This window comes from Sturnira hondurensis, unplaced genomic scaffold (assembly GCF_014824575.4).
Source record: "Sturnira hondurensis isolate 20B ecotype Veracruz unplaced genomic scaffold, ASM1482457v3 Scaffold0007406, whole genome shotgun sequence".
In the NCBI taxonomy this organism is placed as follows: Eukaryota; Metazoa; Chordata; class Mammalia; order Chiroptera; family Phyllostomidae; genus Sturnira; species Sturnira hondurensis.
Window position 1 is genome coordinate 3,567,603 of NW_028080037.1, and position 20,709 is coordinate 3,588,311.

The 20,709-nt window shown below is 50.9% G+C and overlaps 1 protein-coding gene across 1 annotated transcript; it reads left to right on the forward strand.

The window, feature by feature from the left end:
• The first annotated feature begins 1,005 nt into the window (after positions 1–1,005).
• On the forward strand, positions 1,006–18,957 carry VPS33A (VPS33A core subunit of CORVET and HOPS complexes). Its single transcript, XM_037051999.1, has 13 exons — positions 1,006–1,168; positions 2,820–2,885; positions 3,335–3,462; positions 4,342–4,528; positions 8,631–8,747; positions 9,592–9,766; positions 10,527–10,720; positions 11,930–12,056; positions 12,897–12,964; positions 13,593–13,730; positions 16,063–16,200; positions 17,515–17,683; positions 17,981–18,957. The coding sequence occupies exons 1-13, from the start codon at positions 1,067–1,069 to the stop codon at positions 18,160–18,162; spliced, it is 1,791 nt and encodes a 596-aa protein (XP_036907894.1). The 5' UTR covers positions 1,006–1,066; the 3' UTR covers positions 18,163–18,957.
• The last annotated feature ends 1,752 nt before the right edge of the window (positions 18,958–20,709 follow it).

Below are 20,709 nucleotides of genomic sequence, written 5' to 3' on the forward strand. Positions count from 1 at the left end.
CTCATGACGGCTTGCTTAGCTCAGCATTTGTTCTGAGCATTTGGGTGCTAAAAAAAAACATATTCTCTGGTGAGCAAAAGACCCACACAGGTGAGAAAAATTTGTGATGTCAGGTTGAGCAGCAGGGCGTGGAAAAGTCTGCGTGAGTGGAAACAAGTTATTTTAAAACCTAATGTCTTGGATGGATCATGAAATCAAGTGGAAGTATGTATACATTTGTATACGATGGTTTTTCTAACAATCCCCCAAGTCCACTCTGCTTCTTCAGACTCCATCCATGGTAATTGCTTAGCGAGTCTTCCTAACAAGCAGCACAAAAAACCTTGGACTCCAAGGCCAAATGTTTTCAATCCTCTCACCAGATCCCAAATAGCCGATTTCTACCCCCAGGTATTGAAACGCATAGATCATCCTAAAACAGTGTTTACTGAGCAATTAACTCCCAGGTACGTTGAAAAGCTCGTTATGTGAACTGCGCTATCCTGCGATAGCCACAACTCACAAGGTAACGTGAATTTTATTGATGCAAGTGGGGAGACCCGGATTCCACATCGGGTAGTAATTGCGCGAAATACAGTAAAAGTCTACTAGGAAGAGCTAAACGAGTCACTCAAGGTTCCGCCAGACCCTGGCTATTTTTTGTAGATTGTAGCCCACAAACCATAAGAGCAAAGCGAAGGACCTTTTTGATTGCTATAATTTAAAAGTTTCCATTCACCTTTAGCTTCCAATTACCATTTTACAGCTAGTACTCTTGCTGCTAAGAAGAAAGTGGCGATTTTTTTTAAATTTAAACGGCGCGAGCAGAATCCCGTCTCCGGTTTTAAATGAAACGCAATTCTCGGCGCCCAAAGAGCCCGGGACTGACGTACCCTCGGCGGAAGCAAAAGGTGGCGCTAGGACCGCTTTGAGCAACGGACGCCTGCCCGTTCGGGTTTCCGGGTTTACAAGCAGCCAGCGGCCGTGGTCACGTGAACCTGCTGTCACGTGACTTCTAGTATTGGCCCCGCCTAGAATCAAAACAGACGCGTTTGGATTGGGGGGGAAAGGTGGGCGGTGGGGAAAGATGGCGGCACACCTGTCCTACGGCCGAGTGAACTTGAACGTGCTGCGCGAGGCCGTGCGCCGGGAACTGCGCGAATTCCTGGACAAGTGCGCGGGAAGCAAGGTGAGGGACGGCGGTGGAGACAGCGCCCTCGAGCCCCGTCCGGCCTGGCCTCATCCCGTGCGACCGCCAGAGCGCCAGGCGCCTGAGGTTCCTGGTCCAGGCTGGACCGGTGGGGCGGGGAGAGGGTCCCGGTGCTGGGACATGGGGCAGACAGCCCGGAGTCTGCGTGGCAGCCCACTGTACTGTGGCAGCTGAATGAGCCACCCTGGTGTCTCAGCCCCTGTGAACCCGCTGATGTTAAAGTGCTTTTCAGGTCCAGAGGGGCGGGACCGCCGCCCCCTGGAACACCGGGCCCGGAAGGGCGATGGTGTCATTCATTGCAGCGATCACACACGTCGTTACAGCTCTTACCTTGGAGTCTCTGAAGCACCAACGCCTTAACTCGCTGCTCGCACGGATTAGAGAGAAGTTGTAGTTACCTTCTAAAATAACACTTTCTCCTGTTAGACATTTATTAACACCCAGCTCACCACGGAATCAGAAATGGCGGATCAGGGCCTAACCCTAACCCTAACCCTAACCCTACCTCCCCCTTAGGATTTCTTAGTCCCCCCCAAAAACTGGCAGTACACTCTGAACAGAGAAGGAGAACTGAGGGAACTCAGGACTGATGTCTTGGAAAGACTAGAAACCCGAGAGGGAGAGTGGGCAGTAGCAGCCACTGGGGTAAGAAGAAAGCAGGCTAACCCCAGGTCAAGCTCTAGAAATGGTGCTGAGATCGGTACAAGAGCCTGGGTTGGATCAACTCAACATCCTGGCTGCGATACTGTAGTCTGGTTTTGTAAAACCTTTCCATTGGGAAAGTGGGTGAAGTGTCCCAGGGATCTCTCTGCATTATTTCTTACAACGAAATGTCACCTACAGTTATCTCAACAAAAATATCTGTCCAAAGAAAAAGAAATGACCCTGGACTCCAGCAGTACGCAGGCTCCGGCGGCTCGGAGCAGCGGCCTGTGGGGCATTAAGTCCTTATGTTGGAGGCCTGACTCCCTTATGCTGCACTTGGACATGTTACTTATGGGGTTTTTTAAGGTTTTATTTATTTTTAGACGGAAGGGAAGGGAGGGAGAAGGAGGGGAAGTGAAACACCAATGTGTGGTTGCCTCTTGCACCCCCTCTGTTGGGGACCTGGCCTGCAACCCAGGTACGTGCCCTGACTGGGAATCAAACCAGCAACGCTTTGGTTCTCAGGCCCGTACTCACTCCATGGAGCTACTTCAATTTTGTGAGCCTTTTAAAATTTCTTCTTCTGTCAAAATAAGATTTGTAACACCTACCTTAGAGGTTTTAATTTTATGTCATTGGATGGTACGATACTTATATATGCAACGCTAGATGGAACTGTTGCCATTGGCTGTTAACAGATGGTTCGATCTAATCAGAGACACACAGCGAAACGCAGTTGCTTCTCTCCATTGAGGACAGGGGTGAAGTCCGAACTTGCCCTTGACCCAGCAGTAGCATTGCTTGCCTTTGCAGTTTCCTTTTCTCTAGACCCGCAGGATATGAATGTGGTCGGAGTCTATCAAAAGGTGTGTGAATTCAGAGTTGGAAGCAGATGGTTCCTACTATGTGGACTGCTGGTTTCCATTGCTATTGTGGAGATTCCTGAAATTACCCGCCATAAGAGAATGCTTCTCTCCTCTTACAGGCAATAGTGTGGGATGAATACCTCACAGGACCGTTTGGGCTGATTGCACAGTACTCACTGCTGAAGGTAAATGAGCTGTTCAGGTTTTATCCGGGGATTAATGTTTCTGCACTTTAGTAGTCATAGTAGGATTTCTACATTTCCTCTTGTTTGGCCTTTCTAAACACTGACACTTGTTTGTGACTAACAGTTTGCGTACAGTGGTCCTGTGGCCTGGGAGGCTATACCGACTCTAATCTCAGGGAAATTACTAGCATTGCTTTAGGTGACCATGACCTGGTGTCTCTGATAGTTCATCGTGTGAGGGTCATGGGAATTCCGAGGGTCGTGGGAATTCTGATGCACGAACAGTGACTTCATCCTGAAACTTGGAGCTTTGTACGTCTGGCTTGGGAGAATCCCAGTTTGGATAATTCAGTATTAAGTGCGTTTGACTGGGAGGGTCTGACCACCGAGTCTGGGTGTGATAGGCAAAGGCGGGATCCTTGTTGACCTCTTATGCACGTGTTTTCCAGGAGCATGAAGTGGAAAAAATGTTCACCCTGAAAGGAAGCCGTTTGCCGGCAGCTGACGTGAAGAATATTATCTTTTTTGTCAGACCCAGGCTAGAACTGATGGATATAATCGCTGAAAATGTGCTCAGGTATTTCTCAGAGCCTGTGTTGGGTCCACAAGAGGTTGGCCCTTCGGGTGGTGTTAAGATGCCAACCCCCTCATGGCAACTCCATCTCTTGCCGGTGCCCTGGAAGGTGGTCATGGAAACTGGGGCAGGCGCGAAAGGATAAGGGGGGGGTGAGAAACCTGAACCTGTTCAAACAGTTGGAGAGCAGGGTCATTGTGTAACCCTGTTGTTTCACGACCGCGAACTGTTTGGACCTGTATCAGTGCGGGGACCCTAATTAAAAAGAAAAACCTCTAACGATTGTTTTTTCAATATACTGGATATAGTGTGTGCTTGACTCTCTTAAGCAGAGTAAGTCGGAGCTGAGTACAGTTTAATGCCGCCTCCCTCTGCGGAGGAAGTTGTCCCGGCCCAGCCTGCGCTCTGCGGTGCAGTTGACTGATGTGGCCCTGAAAACCTTAAAAGCAAATGCGCTATTTCGGGAAGTTCCCCCATCAGGAGAGGAGAGGCGGGAGTCAGGAATGATCTTCCGCTTTAATTTAAGACTCTGTGCTGCTGCATTGGTTTGGTTTAAAGAGCCATTTGTTGTCAGGAAGGCACAGATATCCTGTTTCAACAAACCTGAGAGCCTTGATGTCCCATAAATAGTTTAAGAGGAAGCTAGAAAACGCATTACGAAGTCATCTGGGGATCGACGACTTCGATCCCATCAGGGAGGAAGAAAACAGAGCGACGGCGGCAGCAGGAGTCTGAAAGTCCATACTGGTGTCTTTAGGCAGCCAGCATTTATTTAGTGCCTGCTGTGTACCCAGCATAGGATGGGGTTCTGGGAGGAACAGAAGCAGCACAGCCTGTGACCCTGAAGAGCGCCCTAGCTGACAAATGGCACTTATTTTGCAGCGAAGACAGGCGGGGCCCAGCGAGGGACTTCCACATTCTGTTCGTGCCCCGGCGAAGCCTGCTGTGCGAGCAGCGGCTGAAGGACCTGGGCGTTCTGGGCTCCTTCATTCACAGGGAGGAGTACAGCCTGGACCTCATCCCCTTTGACGGGGACCTCTTGTCCATGGAATCAGAGGGCGCCTTCAAAGTAAGTTTGGCGTTTTCTTTTTTTAATGTCGGACTTGAATTTGGCTGTTTACCAGGGTGACAGTGTCAAGGCTGTTGTTTTAATGTGCATTTCCTTGGTTACTGGGAAGCCGAGCTTTTTCATAGGTGTACTAACGTTTAAGATTTTTCTTTTCAGTGAATTGCAAAGTGCTTGTTCATTTTGTTTGCCCATTTTTTCTGTTTGAGGAATTCTATATACTCGTGTATTCTAGATACTTAATCATTGTAGGTTATAAAAGCTGCAAGTATCACTATGGCTGGCGTAGCTCAGTGGATTGAGCACGGGCCTGCAGACCAAAGGGTCACCAGTTCCATCCCCAGGTAGGGCACATGCCTGGGTTATGGGCCAGGTCCCCAGTAGGGGGTGCACAAGAGGCAACCACACTTTGATGTTTCTCTCCCTCTCTTTCTCCTTCCCTTCCCCTCTCTTTAAAAATAAATTAATAGCACTGGCTGGCGTAGCTCAGTGGATTGAGTGCAGGCCTGCGAACCAAAGGATCCCAGTTCGATTCCCAGTCAGGGCACATGCCTGGGTTGCAGGCCAGTTCCCAGCAGGGGATGTGTTCGAGGCAACCGCACATTGATATTTCTCTCCCTCTTTCCTTCCCTTCCCCGCTAAAGATAAATAAATAAAATCTTTTAAAAATAATAATAAATAAAAATCTTTTTAAAAACTGCAAGTATCTTCTGTAGGGTGTGTCTTGTCCTTTAACTTCAATTGTAATCTTTTATCATGTGGACGTTTCCAGTGGTAAGGGAGTTAAATCTTTTAATAATCGTTTTATTAAGGCATGACTCACAAAGCAAACATTCCCCCTTGGTAGGTCTGCAGTTCAGCGTCCTCAGTGTCCTCACAGAGCTGCGCCACTATCACTGCTGACTGATTCTGGGAGATTTCCGTCGTCTCCAAAGTTACCCACGGCCATTAGCAGCCGCCCCCATCCCCCACCCCAGCCACCGGCAAGGCTTTGTTGCAGCCTGTGTGGATCTGCCGGTTCCAGACATTTCTTATCAGTGAACCTTAGAATATGTGGTCTTTTGTGTCTGGCTTCTTTTCTGGCATCACGTTTTCAAGGTTCATCTGTGTCACAATACATTACAGCATATATCACTACTTCATTGATTTGTCTTGCCAAATAGCATTCCACTGTAATGACATCCAACATTTTGTTTGTCGTTTATCTATGGTGGACAACTGATGGCCTTTCGTCTGTGATGACGCTGTGAGCAGTCACGCAGGGCTCGTGGGGGCAAGTTTTCATTTCTCGCAGACGCACCCACGAGTGGAGTTGCCAGACTCTGTGGTTGAACTCCGTGTTTCCCATTGTGAGGCGGTGCCAGCCTGTTTTCCAGAGACCGAGAACTTTAACGCTCCACAAATAGTTTGTGCAGCTACAGTTCATACTCTCTGACTTTTTTTTAAAAAAAAAAGATTTGTTACATTTATTTTTAGAGAGAAGGGAGGGAGCAAGGGGGAGAGAGAAACATTGATGTGTGGGAGAAACATCAATTGGTTGCCTCTTGAATGTCCCCTACTGGGAACCTGGCCTGCCACCTGGGCACATGCCCCGACGGGGAATGGAACCTGTGACCCCTTCGTCCGTGGGGCAATGCCCAGCCAACTGAGCCACTGCAGTCAGGGCCGGAGACTAGAGCTGTGGAGAAGCACGGCTGTCCTGCAGAACAGCACATGAGACTTTTTGTCCCCCAGTGTGTTGTTACAGTGGTCACCACCGTGAGAGTTAACTCAGGCAGAACTTGGTGGTGCGGGTGGCCCATCTGGTAACACAGAGTTTTGGGGCTGTTCTGTCCTGCCACGCTCCCTACAGGTTTGCTTGCATTGAGTCTCCTCCAGCGACGGCGCTGATACATCACACGTATCTGCAATGGTGTCCTCACACAGTTAATTCCCCTCCACGGAATGAATGTGAGCTGGTGGCAGCTGAGGGAGGCTTGTCCGGGCACGACAGAACCTGTCCAGGAGCGAGCTCTGTTTAGTCAGAGACTTCCGAAGAAGCGCAGTTATTTTCAGCTCAGATCATCAGGCCCTGGGCTTTGCGCGTTCACTTAAGGATTCTGTTTAGCAATGAAGCATTTGCCTGGGTGGTAACGCCAAGAGTCCTGCCGAGTGGTTCGTTCCAACCTGATTTCCGATGGAGCCACAGTTTACTTAGTTGTGTGCTTTGTGAGCAGTGAGCAGGCCTGGGGTCCGGAGGCACCCTGCACCTGCCTGCGCTTTGGGGACGTGGTGAGGACCGTCTCCATCCCTGCACCGCACGAAACGCGTCGACTGGAGTGCGGCCCAGTCTGACGCTCCGTGACAGTGCTAAGCATAGTGCGACCTCAGTACATACATGTAAAAACCAGCATGTACGAAATCCATGACCTTTGGAAAGACAGTTTAAAAAATAACTTTGCAAGGTCAAAAGTTATGTGTATTTATTTATTTGTTTTTAGAGAGGGGAACGGAAGGAGAGAGGGAGAGAAACATCAACGTGTGGTTGCCTCTCACGCACCCCTTACTGGGGACCTGCCTGCAACCCAGGCACGTGCCCTGTCTGGGAATTGAACCAGTGACCCTTTAGTTTACAGGCTCACGCTCAATCCACTGAGCTACTCCAGCCAGGGTAAATTATGCTTATTTAAATGTTAATGGGCATTAGCTTTTGGCCCTCCCAAAATACTCTTGACTTGAAACACCACATGGAAGTTTGCCTGTGCCAAGTAGAATTGAGATATTGATACAAACAATCACCCCCGCACCAATCATGTTAGAGCAAAGTTAGAGCTAACTTTTACATCTTTTTTAAAAAATAAACTTTTAAAAGTGTTTTGGTGGTAATATAACTTTTAAGTTAAAAAAAAACCATGAATGCTCTTTTGAGATATGTTCCCTGGTATTTTTTTCTTGAACCTTTTCTTATCTGCTCCAGTGAGAAGTGTTAGGTAATTTTGGCAGGAAGTACGTCTGTAGCTGTCCTCGGTTTTGGCCTGTCATACTCAGTGAAACGGTGAGCTGCACAGACTTGGAAGAGCCAGCCACCTTCTCTTCCTTGAGCCCTCGGCCATCCCTGTCCCCTCCCTCCTGGCTCCGGAGATTGGAGACCCATTAATGAGTAGATGATGGTTGTAAAACATGCAGCTAATTTCCAGTCAAAGCTCATATTTATTAAGCACTGAACATGTTTCAGCTGCTAAAGATAAAACTATGCTGAGAAGCGTTTTTTCTCATTTAGTCCTTGCGTTGTGTGGAATGTGCTCCCTTCTACAGAAGAATACTTTGAGGCGCAAAGAGGTCGTCTCACTGCCTCGGGGCCGGCTCGGAGGCGACAGCAGCCGGGTGGGGTCGGCTCAGGGCCCCTGAGCCCAGAACCCACACCTTTACCCTCCGGTGTCCGCGCCGATCGCTTCCCTCTCTCCCTTCTCAGCTGGTTCTGTGTGGATCTTTTTAGCTATTTTACAGCAAAAAAAAAAGTGTATTTTTGTATACTTAACAAAATACACTTTGTATACTTTATAAAGTAAAGTACAGTTTCCAAGAACCAGATCATACCTTAAAGGTGTCCAACCATCCTTTTCCCTTTCTCATGCTGTTACGGCTGTTGGTGCGTATGAAAACCTGCCTCTTGCCTGTGAAAAATGCAGAGTGTCCTTTTGTGTGTTCATCTGGAACTTTGGGGGTCAGAGAATACATCCATTTGTGCATGTTAGCCTGTGGCCCTCCCGAAGGGTCCCACAAAAGTTTACACTCACCACAGCCAATGAGAGAACTTGTGTAAGTCTTATTCACCAGTAATTCATGCAAGAGCTGGTGAACTAAGAACTGGCATGCCTGGTGAACACTTTTCTTCCAGAATATTCTTCCCCAGGAGAGTTGCTCCCACAGCTGCACCACGATAGCTGAGCTGTTGGCCTTGTGGTGTGAAGTGCCAAACAGCAGCTTTTTAAAAGGGACTCGGGTCCCACCTCCTGCATCCCCAGCCAGGTGGAAACGGTCTTACCCACTGCCAAGGCCTGGTGCCGGACAGAGGCGGGCACCCCGATGACCGTGGCTGACAGTAACCGGCCCTTCCCCCCTGCAGGAGTGCTACCTGGAAAGCGACCAGACCAGCCTCTACCACGCGGCCAAGGGGCTGATGACCCTGCAGGCCCTGTACGGGACCATCCCCCAGATCTTCGGGAAAGGGGAGTGTGCACGGGTGAGAAACGAGTGTCTGGGGGTGAAGGAGGGGCCCCCAGCACCCTAAAAGGGGGCAGGAATGGGAAACCATTTACAAACAAGCCCCATCAGGCCTTTTCATTTGGGAATTCGCCTGCTTGCTAAAGTGTATTCATAGCCCCAAATCGCCCTGCATGTTCTGTGGACTGGCCCAGAGCAGCAAAGAATTTGAGGTGCCCGGCGTGCTGTGGGTAGCCGGAATGGAGCAAAGGTATGCTCGGCTCTCCCTGCAGTTCCTCCTGTAAACAGTGCCCTTTCTGCCACTACATGGGTTCACGCACTACTCAACGCCACAGTTGTTTGCATTTTTGTGCTCGTTGTTGGTGATGTTGCTGTTAAAACAGCCCCCAGGTGCAGTGCCAACATGCCGTCTAGTGCCCCCGAGTGTTCGGTCAGCCTCACTCAGGCGTGAGCCATGGGGCTGTTGGCTGCAGGTTTGATGTCCCTGCGTCACCAGTATCTGCTCTGCAGAGTGTCTTCAGATGGAAGCACGTGAAATGAGGTCCCATCTGCCCAGAGCTTGCAGGAGCCTGGCCCTGCCCTGGGAGCGGTGGCTTGGTGTTCCCTAGTTCACGTTCAAGGTGGCTACAGAACAGAACAGCCGGAGTAACAAAAGCAGGCGGGAACAGAAATCCAGGAGCAGCAGTCTGACCACTGGACGCTTGGCCGGCAGAGCTTTTGGGCAGCTGCTCGTCTCTGACCAGCCTCGCTGTTCCACGGGTTTCTCTTTCTTTACTGTTTTGATTGTCTTTATGTTTTTAACTGAATTGTAAAATTGGCTAATTCCCAGGAGGGTCCCACCTGATCCAATGTTCTGTTTCCAGCAAGTGGCCAATATGATGATCAGGATGAAGAGAGAGTTTACAGGAAGCCAGAATTCAATATTTCCTGTTTTTGATAACCTCTTGTTGCTCGATCGAAACGTGGATTTATTAACACCTCTCGCCACTCAGCTTACGTACGAAGGACTCATTGATGAGATTTATGGCATTCAGAACAGTGAGTAGAGTGCCGTCTGTTTTTACCAATATAGGTCACCTGGTAAAAACATCCAGAAGGCCATTTTTTTAAGGTGCTTTCTTTGCATATAATTGAGAATAATTGAGAATGTAGAAATACTGCTTTTGACTCTTAGACACTCGAGGTAAGCGGCGTCGAGCAGGCTGTGGGTCACACAGGGGCCAGCAGGGCATGCAGGGGGAGGGCTGTGCTTGTCCCCTGTGAGCGGAGGCCTGGGGTTAGCTACAGGTGACGCTGCAGTTCGGGGAGGACAGGTCCTCTGGCCGGCAGCCGTGCAGGAAAGCTGTTGGAGAGGTGGCCTTGGGGAGGGGTTGGAAGGGGGTAACGGACAGGCAGCCTGGCAGAGAGGGAACGGAGGTGACCGGCCAGCTAAAGCAGAGGACATGGCAGGGACGGGAATCTAGGGGCGAGGCTGACACGGGGGTCGGGGACCCTCGATGGACACAGGAGTTCAGCCTCCACAGATTGTTAGGGGTCACAGATGCGTGTGGTTTGGTTTGAGCCCATACCATGATTTTCTGTTAGCACTGGAGAAAACTTTAAATAGAAATCCTGATTTATTTGATTGTGATCAGAATGTACTTTGATTATGGAAGAGTCAGAACCTCAGGGCCGTGCACTGTTTTTTGGTAACAGTGGCTCACATCTCTCCTGAGTGGGGGGTTCTGCCTCGTGCCCCGGCACCTGAGTGGTTCTTCCAGAAAATGCCCACGGTGCCCATTCCCTCCACGTTGCCCAGGTTATGTGAAGTTACCTCCGGAGAAATTTGCGCCCAAGAAGCAGGGCGACGGCGGTAAGGATCTTCCCACGGAAGCCAAGAAGCTTCAGCTGAATTCCGCAGAGGAACTGTACGCCGAGATCCGGGACAAGAACTTCAACGCCGTGGGCTCCGTGCTGAGCAAGAAGGCCAAGGTGATCTCAGCGGCCTTCGAGGTGAGCCGGCTCCGTCGTCCTCCTGCGGCGCCTGTCCCAGGCTAGACTGCCTGCCACGGGGGGGGGGGGGGGGGGGGGGGTNGTGCGGGGGGCGCCCACAGGTCCAGCCAGGGGCCCAAGCCGAGGCTCGGTGGTGTCTTTAAGTCCTGGGAAACCGCCCACTCCCCTATTGGGCCACAGGGTCTCCTTTTAGCTGTCTCCCAGGCCCATGAGAAAAGGTACTTTGTTAAGTTTTTATCCCTGCACCTTTTTTGGGGCTCGGGACAGTGTTTGCGCTTCACCCCCTTTTGTCAGAAACATTTGTTTTCCCTTCTTTTTCGTTATTTCCTACCTTCCTTAAGAGGGAGCCAGCTGTGCTGTAAATAAGAGATCTTCTGTGATAGAACTTGCAGTTTGGGGCGAGAACCCCAAGCTTGGCCGACATGCCCTTGAAGGGGACCCCTGCCACATGCTGGGTGATAATGACAGCGAGGTCCCCAGAGCCCAGGCCTTTAGCAACTTCATTATCGCCTCTGCGCTGCCTCCCGCCCTGTCCCTGTCTGGTTCGTGGTTAAGCTGGTTTTGGACACGTGGGAAATCAGTGAGATGATGGGCTGAATAGTTGGACTTCACAAACAGAAACTTGGAGAATTTTTGAAAACTAGTTTTCCACTGAGTCTGTATTTCCAGATTTCTTCTTTCTTAGAAATGACACTCATTAATTGATTTTCACATTTCTGAAGTTATATTGGTCTAAATGATTCAGTTTTGTGGAAAAAAAATTTCTCACCACTAAGCGAGGTTCACTTTGTTCATGAACAATTCAGGTTTGAGGTTAAGTAGGAAGAATGGATTTTTTCTTTTTATTATAGAGAGAACTTTCTGATGTTTATGTTTCCCTATTAACATAATGTTTTCAGTGTAGCTTTTACCTCTGAGATGTTTGCGGCTTACCCAGTACCGCCCCCCACAAACACTCAGATGCCCACACAATACTGTTCACGGCATGAGCCGGGGCCTCGGGAGAGAACCCTGCAGACGCCCTAATGCCACGAACAGGCATGGCGGACGTACCTTTTCTGTTTTTCCTTGTGATGTTGGGGCTGGATGAGGCCTGACTTACTTGTCTCCATTCTTCCGGTCACATTAAAACAAACTAAACGCCCCTGAGCTACTCGAAGAACAGAGTCCTTAAAGTGTCTCCCCTTCTCGATGCTTCTGCCGCGTCAGGAACGGCACAACGCCAAGACGGTGGGGGAGATCAAGCAGTTCGTGTCCCAGCTGCCCCACATGCAGGCGGCGCGGGGCTCGCTGGCCAACCACACCTCCATCGCAGAGTTGATCAAAGACGTCACGAGTGAGTGTCCGCGGGGTCGTGAGGTCGGGCTGGTGGTTGGCAGCTCTGATCCCTCCTTGTTAGTTCAGTGCACAGAGGTTCACAGTTACACATGTGCCATTTGTGGTTAACACATTTTGTTGTTACAATGATGTGATCATACGATAGAATCTTTGGAACATCAGTAGGAGAAACAGTTGTTCCGTAGGCTTGCCACTGTAACATGAGGCGGTAAATTTTTTAGTCTAGTATTTTTTCCTGTTGTTCAGGGTTATGTAACTAGAGCAGTGTGATGTTTCTCTTTCTGTTTCTGCTTTTCGCTTGACCTTTCTGCAGAATCGGTAGCTAGCATGCGGTGAGCGTTCCGAAAGAGTATGGAAGGTGTATAGGGAGCCAGAGGCAAGATTATTCATTAAAACTCCGGCTGTAAAAGCTGCGTTGGAGATTGGTCGGGGCCCTGGAGTATGGAGTACACTCCGAATCTTCCATCCAGGGCAGTGCCAGCAAGGCGGGTCCTCCCATGTTAATAGGAATCAGTTGAAACTGGGTAGAATCTGGTGATGAAATACTCTGGGGAAAAGAGCTTTCTGTGGCACCGAGGCAAAGCTTTGGAGATCCGTCTCTGAGCTGTGAGGATGGCATGGGGGTGGGGGCCGGGGCCGACTGCATCTCCATGTGGTGGGAGCACAGGGCTGCGGGACGGCCATGCTTTTCCAGGGTGCGCGTCAGGGGCCGTTTCGGCCTTTTGCATACGTGCTTTTTGGCGTGTCTCACTCCTTTCACTGTGCTCTGTTCATAAAAGCACAAATAAACGGACATTTACTGAATTTCTGAGTTGCAAATTTCCTAATCACATTTCAGCTTCTGAAGACTTCTTCGATAAGCTGACGGTGGAGCAGGAGTTCATGTCTGGAATAGACACTGATAAGGTACCCGGAGGGTGACACTGTCACAGGAGTCGTGGCTACTTAGAGACTCAAGGCTGTAGGGAGAAAAGCAGTGGTTTTGGCTCCAGGGTGTTGCTTTTTTTAAGAGCAAATGCAGAGTGTGACAGTGCATATTTTATCAAGTGGCAGTCACCCTCACGCTGTGGAGGGCTCCCTGCGACGCAGAGGCCGGCCCAGTCCCTGAAGTCAAGGAGCTGTGAGCACCGTGGTAGATGGCCAAGGGCGTTTGTGTGCGGAGAGACGTGGCCTAAGAATTTCTTTACACGTTCACCTCTGTTAATAGACTTAACGTTACTAAACCTTTGAAAATGCCCACCGTCTAGAAATAGCCCTGTTACTGGTAAATTGCTGCTGTGCAGGGGTGGACTGGGCCACACACTCCTCTGTGGGGAGGGGTGCGCAGGGGCAGGGCAGTCCAGACACGTGGCCTCAGGGCCTGGTGCTCCTGGTGACTGGAGTGGGTGGCAGGGGCTGGGGGGCTTCGGGAATGTGGGGAAGGGGAGCCACTCTCCCGCAGAGTCCCTGTGTCTGATCTCAGAGTCGCGAGTGCTGAGTCTGGGCGGTCCCCAGACCGGGGGCTGGTTTGAGTCTGTCTGCGCTCTGCCTGCAGGTCAACGGCTACATCGAGGACTGCATTGCCCAGAAGCACCCTCTGATCAAGGTGCTGCGCCTGATCTGCCTGCAGTCTGTGTGCAACAGCGGACTCAAGCAGAAAGTTCTGGATCACTACAAACGGGAAGTTCTCCAGGTCAGTGTAATGGTAAATGACTGATTTGCTAAGGGAGGAAAGTTTTGTTGTTTTTTTTAAGATTGTATTTATTTATCCCTAGAGGGGAAAGGAAGGAGAGAAGAAGAGAAATATCAATGTATGGCTGCCTCTCTTGAGTCCCCTACTGGGAACTGGCCTGCAACCCAGGCATGTGCCCTGACTGGGAATCGAACCGCAATTGCCTGGTTCGCAGGCCCGCACTCAATCCACTGAGCCACACCAGCCAGGGTGGGAGGAAAGTTTTGTTGTTGTTTTTTCTAAACACTTCCCAAATCTGCCATTTTGGTGCACTGTTTCCGGTGTCCTTTACACTTTTTAACACGTGGAGCGGTTGTCCGTGGTGTCAGTCACTGTGTGCTGTGTTTGCGTCATCACCGTCATCACCATCAAGTCTGTGGAGCATTTACCAGCTGCCAGGCGCCAGGGAAGAGCTCTGTCGGCGTGCGTTCGTTCAGTGCCCACAGCAGCCCCTGAGTCCCCCTGCTTTATGGGTAGTAAACCAACGGAGTGGTTGCGTGTCTCCCCCGAGGTCACTCAGCTGGTCGGGGGGGACCGGGGTCTAGTGCCCTTGCGCGGAACCAGACAGCATTCCGAGGAGAAAGGGGCTCTGCGACGTTCTCATGATTCCTTGGCAGACTGACGTACATCAGGCCTGTGTTACTTTATAATAAGGAAAAGCCCAGCAGTGTTTACTTTTAAAATGACCCCCTGTTTGCAAATGTCTCAGGCAGTGTTTATTTGCTATTACCAGTTACAGTTAAATACATTATTGTTAAAAGTAAATGTTTGATCAATTTGGGGGGGTTGTCCCTTTAAAAGTTATACAAATACCACACACATCCTTGTCATGTAAGGCAAAAGTACACGGAGCAAAATCTGACCCTCGCTGTACCCCACCCCCTCCCCGGCTCCCTGCCCAGATGGGACCAAGGTCGGCATTGGCTTTGTCTGCTCCCAACTGCTTTCTTTCTTTGCATAAAAGAACATTTACGTGCATGGTCAGGGGGCGAGACCGGCTGTGTTGTTACTGTGTGACCTTGGGCAGCTCGTTTACACTTCTCTGTGAGATAGCGAATCCTGCGGATGTGGCGGGGCTGTGCTAAGGAGACCGAGTCCGTGCGTGTAAAGAGCTTAGAACAGGGTGGTGCTCCCCACAGAGAAGACATTGTGGAAGGGTTGGCTGTGATTTCCTAACGACTTTTTAACAGAAATAAAATCCTACTGTATACATAATAGTTTGTTATTACATTTTTTTAAAGATTTTATTTATCTTTAGAGGGACAGGGAAGGAGAGAGGGAGAGAAATATCAACGTATTGTTGCCTCTCGTGTGTCACTCTCTGAGAACTGGCCTGCAACCCAGACATGTGTCCTGACTGGGAATCGAACCGCGATCCTTTGGTTCGTAGGCCTGCACTCAATCCACTGAGCTACACCAGCCAGTGCTGTTATTACATTTTTTTGCCCTTAAGAATATATCCAAGATGTTTTTAATTGAATTTATTGGGATGACATTGGTTAATACAGTTGTGTAGGTTTCGGGGGTCCAGATCTGTACCACGTGATCTGTGTACTGCACTGCGTGCTCACCAGGCCAAGTCAAGTCTCCTTCCATCACTGTTTACCGCCCCTTCACCCCTCTCCTGCCTCCCCTCACCTCCCTTCGAGACCTTTCTTACCAGGATGTGTAGATCTGCCTCATTGTTTTTTACAGCTGACTGTATCCCATACACACATACACTGCACAGCCAACCCTTGAGGAGTGCGGGTGTTGAAAATTCACGTGTAACTTTGGATCCCCCCTCCCACAGAAGCCTGACCACGAACAGCCCACTGTGGACTGGACGCCTTGCCGATGCCATGATAGTCAGTTAACACGTTCTGTGTGCTCTGTGTACCGCGTCCTGTGTTCTCACAATAAACCAAACTAGAGAAGAGACCGTGTTGTTAAAACCTGGAGGACGAGAAAGCACACCCACAGCCCTGTGCACCTGTGGTGAAAATGGGCTCGCGGAAGCGGGCCCCGGAAGTGCAAAGCTGTATCGGCCAAGGGCCGACCGTAACTGATTGGGTGCTCCCTTAGGTGGGGCCCACGAATGTGGCCTCCAGGCATTTTAAGGCCCTCTCCAAAGTAATGAGCTGTTCTGGTTGTGAGGGACAGGCGGGTCCCCTGGGCCCTGCGCGGGCATTACCCAGACCGCAGTGCCGTGCCCGGAGTGCACACCAGACCGCTTTATGGGAAGTGCTCCGTTTTGGAAGTCGCAGAAACCCTTCTCCTGGTCTGACGTCCAGGCCGACGGCCCCTCTTGCAGACGTATGGCTACGAGCACATCCTGACCTTGCACAGCCTGGAGAAGGCCGGCCTGCTGAAGCCACAGACGGGAGGCAGGAACAGCTACCCCACCATCCGGAAGACCTTGCGCCTCTGGATGGACGACGTCAATGAGCAGGTAAGGCACCGTCCCCACGCCAGCCTGGCCTGTTGCTGGTGAACCGTCTACGGTGACAACGTCCGCTGCCCGGTCCACACAGCCACTTGCTCTCTAAAGGCAGTTTTCTGATGTTTGTGAAAAAATGCATTTGTGTGCTCTGTCTGGCAAAATCCCGGCAGGAAACGGGAAGGCGCCCTCACACTGGGCAGTTTGAGGAGAGTTTCGTAGATGGGGGTGGGGGACCAACCGAGGCCTGAGGGCAAGGAGGGGGGCTGTTCCAGACCTGGGCCGAGGATCTGTGGGGGGAGCCGCTGTCTGATAGGAGGGGTGAGAGGCCTCCCGCCGAGGGGCAGCCAGCCTCCAGCGGAGCGACAGGGAGGGCCCCCAAGACACAGCGCGCGGTGAAAAGTCGTCAGCTCGTGCAGAAGTAAGGCAGACGGGAAAGTTGGGTTCCTTCCACGGCTAAGCCCAGGTTCCCCTCCAGGCAGCTGCCATTACCCCTGGCCCATTCTTTACCCTTCCTGAAAGGGTCTGTGCCCGCACCAGCGCTGTTTGTAAATGGCGCCTGCGCTGCGAGGTGGTCTGCGGGGCAGGCTGCACTTCGCATGACGTCCCTGCCTGTTCAGTCTTCCTCCATTCCCTTCTCTTCTTCCCTCTTCGTTTTTCCTAAGGGACTGTATTAGGCTGCCTCGTGGGGTGAAAGCGAGTGATTAAACTGTCTCCTCCCTCAGTAACAAAGTTGGATTGTGTTTTCCTCATTTGGAATATAGACTTTAATTTCTGGCTCACACGGTGTACCCAATCTGTTAGTCCGGCCCTCCTCCCTGTCCCGGCCCGCCGCTCCCCACCCCTCTCGCCATGGACTCTGTAGCCTGAAGACCCTCTTGTGACTGACCTCATGTTTCAAAGTTCTTTATAATGGCTACAGAGCGGTTTTGCGGGTGCACCTTATTTTAGGACTTAACAGATTTCTATCCATCGTGATTGAGGTTGCTTCCCGCCTTTCACAGGTTCGGACGGTGTGGCAGTTACTGTCAGGGCTTTGGGCCGGTCTCCCCGGGGTGCCAGCCCCTCCGTAGGATAAGTGCCGGCAAGTGGAATTGCCAAGTTACCCTCCAAGAACTTTCTTGCCCAACTAAGTAGCACATTTTCATCCTCAACACCTAGAGATGCTTTGCCTGGCCTTTCGAAGGTGTGAACCTCTGGCTGCTGAGATGGGGAGGGTTGCTTGTGGTTTGGCCTCAAACATAATTTGGGGTTACCGAAAGGCCACCGTTAGGTGGCTCTGAGGCTCTGCACCTACAGGCTCTTTCCCCTCCCATTGCCGAGCAGAACCCCACGGACATCTCCTACGTGTACAGCGGCTACGCCCCTCTCAGCGTGCGGCTGGCCCAGCTGCTCTCCCGGCCCGGCTGGCGCAGCATCGAGGAGGTCCTCCGCATCCTCCCGGGGCCCCACTTCGAGGAGCGGCAGCCCTTGCCCACGGGACTGCAGAAGAAACGTGAGTCGGCGGCCGGGCCCTGCTGATCACCGTGCACTGTCAGTGCGGCTTCCGTCCTGGGAAGCCAGAGTCCAGTCTAGCCCTTTTATTAGTTTTGCTCCTGTCTATTGTCAGTGCATCGTTCCCTCGGGGGTAGCGGTTTTCAGCTTGAGAGCAAAATCACGTGCGTGAGTTTCACGTGAACTGTTGGACCAAGACACGCTGGCCTATTTTTCCTCTTCCGAACGACGTAGTTCCTTAAGAAAATCGAAAGAGAATCTAATAAATAATTTTAATTCTGAAACATTTAAATTTTAGGTCAGCCGGGAGAAAACCGAGTCACCCTGGTCTTCTTCCTCGGGGGCGTGACCTTCGCCGAAATTGCTGCCCTGCGCTTTCTGTCCCAGTTGGAAGATGGAGGCACAGAGTATGTCATCGCCACCACCAAACTGATGAACGGGGCCACCTGGATAGAGTCCCTGATGGAGAGGCCTCTGTAGGGCGCTCAGGGCGGACTGAACGCGAACTGTGGCGCACACCGCCGCGTTGAAAAAGTTGCTGGAGGGAGTGCGGCCCCGCGGAGGAATAACACCGCAGGCAGAGTGTACTTGGGCGGCAGCATCTTAAATCATGCTGGTCTCTCCTTTCTCCTCTTTTGGGTTCTTAACTGCTTGAGGAAGAAGAACAGGAGAGAACAACTTGGGTAAAGAAATACCAGTTTTAAATGTCCTTAAGCTCTGGCTCTTCGTTAGAGACTTCTGGAAATATGTTAAGGACTGTGGAGATGGATAATCTGTACAGCCACACAAATGGGGCCCATTCATCAAATAAGAAAGCAGGGTCCAAGCAGGTTAAAAACAAAAATAAAAGTGGGAAGTCCAACCCTGATAAGTAGAGCCAAATTTCTTGAAATCACAGGCCTAGGGCAGTGGTTAGGCGTTGGGAGCTGGAGACAGCTTGGTTGTGGAGGTGAGACTTCCTTTTCCTGCTCAGCGTAGCACATTCTGTTCAGTGCCGCCAGCTCTCTGCCTTGCCTAATCATCGGGGCAAGGTTTGATTCCTGTGCTTTTGATTCTTTGCATTCTATGAAGCAAGAGATTTGGGGTTGCTTCCCCAAAACCAGGTTCGTAATTGGTCCGATCAGCTACATCTGTGGCACTTGCCTGGGGCTTTTTCCACGGAGGAAGGTGACACTCGGGAGCAGCTTCCTGAGGACTGACCCATCCAAGGATGCGTGCCCAGGGCACACGCTGTTGACTCCAAGTCACCGGAGTGGTGGGTACCTCCGCCGAGGTCGCCGTTTCCTTCCCTGCCCATCTGGGCCCAACACCCAGCTGGCTCCACCGTGAGTGACAGCACCCTTCAGCGTCTAGCAGCTCCGTCTCCCTGGTAACCACCACATGGACTTCCGTCACTTCAGTCGCTGACTGTGGCCGCTCACACTCAGCCTCTGGTGTTTGTTTTCATTGAGAACACCCAATTCTGTTTCAGTTTCTTGTCCGGTGACCTTGGTCCTCTGACACAGCTTGTGGATGAATTTGGAGTCCTGCGGCCACAGGGGCCGCGCTTCCCGCAGGGACTGCTGGGCCTCGGGGGAGGCGGGTCGGGTGTGGGTGCATCACCCCAGCATCTGGAGGAGTTAACGCCAAATTGACGTTTTCATAGCCCAAGTCGCCAGCAAAATTAGCTGGTCCCCCTCTCTGCTGGGGGACCAAAGTTAGTGCCCTCCCCATGGTTAATGCTCCCCAGGCTTCCCTAGTTAATTAGGAACCGTACGTGTTTTTTCTCACTTTTTTTCATTAGTGGAATTGTGTTAGGCACTCTGCATGTTATGAAGTGGAAGAAAAATGCTGTATATATTTTTAAAGATTCTATTTATTTTTAGAGAGAAGGGAAAGGAGGGAGAAAGGGAGGGTGAGAAACATTAATCAGCTGCCTCTTGCACGAATCCCAGCCAGGAACCAAACCCGCAACCCAGGCCTGTGCCCTGATCGAGAATCAAGCCAGTGACACTTCACTTAATTGGGGGGGGCTCCCAACCAACTGAGCAACACAGGGCAAAATTCTATATATATATATATATATATATTTAAATCTGCATAATATAAGAATGGGGGCGTGTAGAAGAGGTAATATTTGAAAGATTTGTTTGTCCTTAATTGGCCTTGGCTTTCAGTGTTTGGAAATGGTCGCAGTGAGAACAAGTCCTGTCTTAGAGACTCGGTTCTCAGACCCTCGGTACCCCAGGGAGATTGGTTTATACCTTCCGGCCCCAGCAGCTGTCAGCCTCCTCGGCCGGCAGAGTGAAACGCACATTGTCCCTCGGAGCTTTTGGCTCAGGGGATTCAATTCAAGTCCGGTCAGGTCTCCTTGGCTGGGGTTTCTCGCCCGTGAACAGACGCTCGGCTGTGTCTCATGTAACTGCATTCACTCGTGGCCCTCCACCCGCCCTCTCAGCATAGTTAGGTCAGCACCTGAAAATGCATTCCTCCGAAGACTCAAAAACATCAATTGCTTCATTTGTATGCAAATAGAAAGTGGTGGATAATTATATATTATACGCCTTTGTGTCAGTTCACCTAATACTCGAAGCCGTCTTTGTCTCCAGGGAGTGTGGCCTTACTGAGAAAGGGCATATGAATGGTACATTTATTCCTGGACAGGGTGGATTGTTTGCATCATGTCTGGACTTTTGTCTGCTAGGTAGACAGTTCTGCTATACCAGCAGTCCCCTAAAAAAGGAGTCTGAGTAGATAAAGAAGTCTACATAGGCACTGTTTTGTTGTCTTACTATAGACTTGAATTTCAGCCAACAGAGAACAAGAATTTGAACTGGAGTTTCACTGAGGACCAGGGCGTAATGGTTAAAGGGAGGCAGGTTAGAAGCAGCACACCAAGTTCTGGGGAGAGGTGGGAAGGGAAGGCCCTTCGCGAGTCCCAGTCCGCTCCAGCACTGCCCTCGGGGGAAGCCGGTGCAGATTTGTTTCTTGTTCTCGGTTGTACGTGAAAGACTCCCTGTCGCCAGCTGGGAGGGTTTGTGTTCAGCA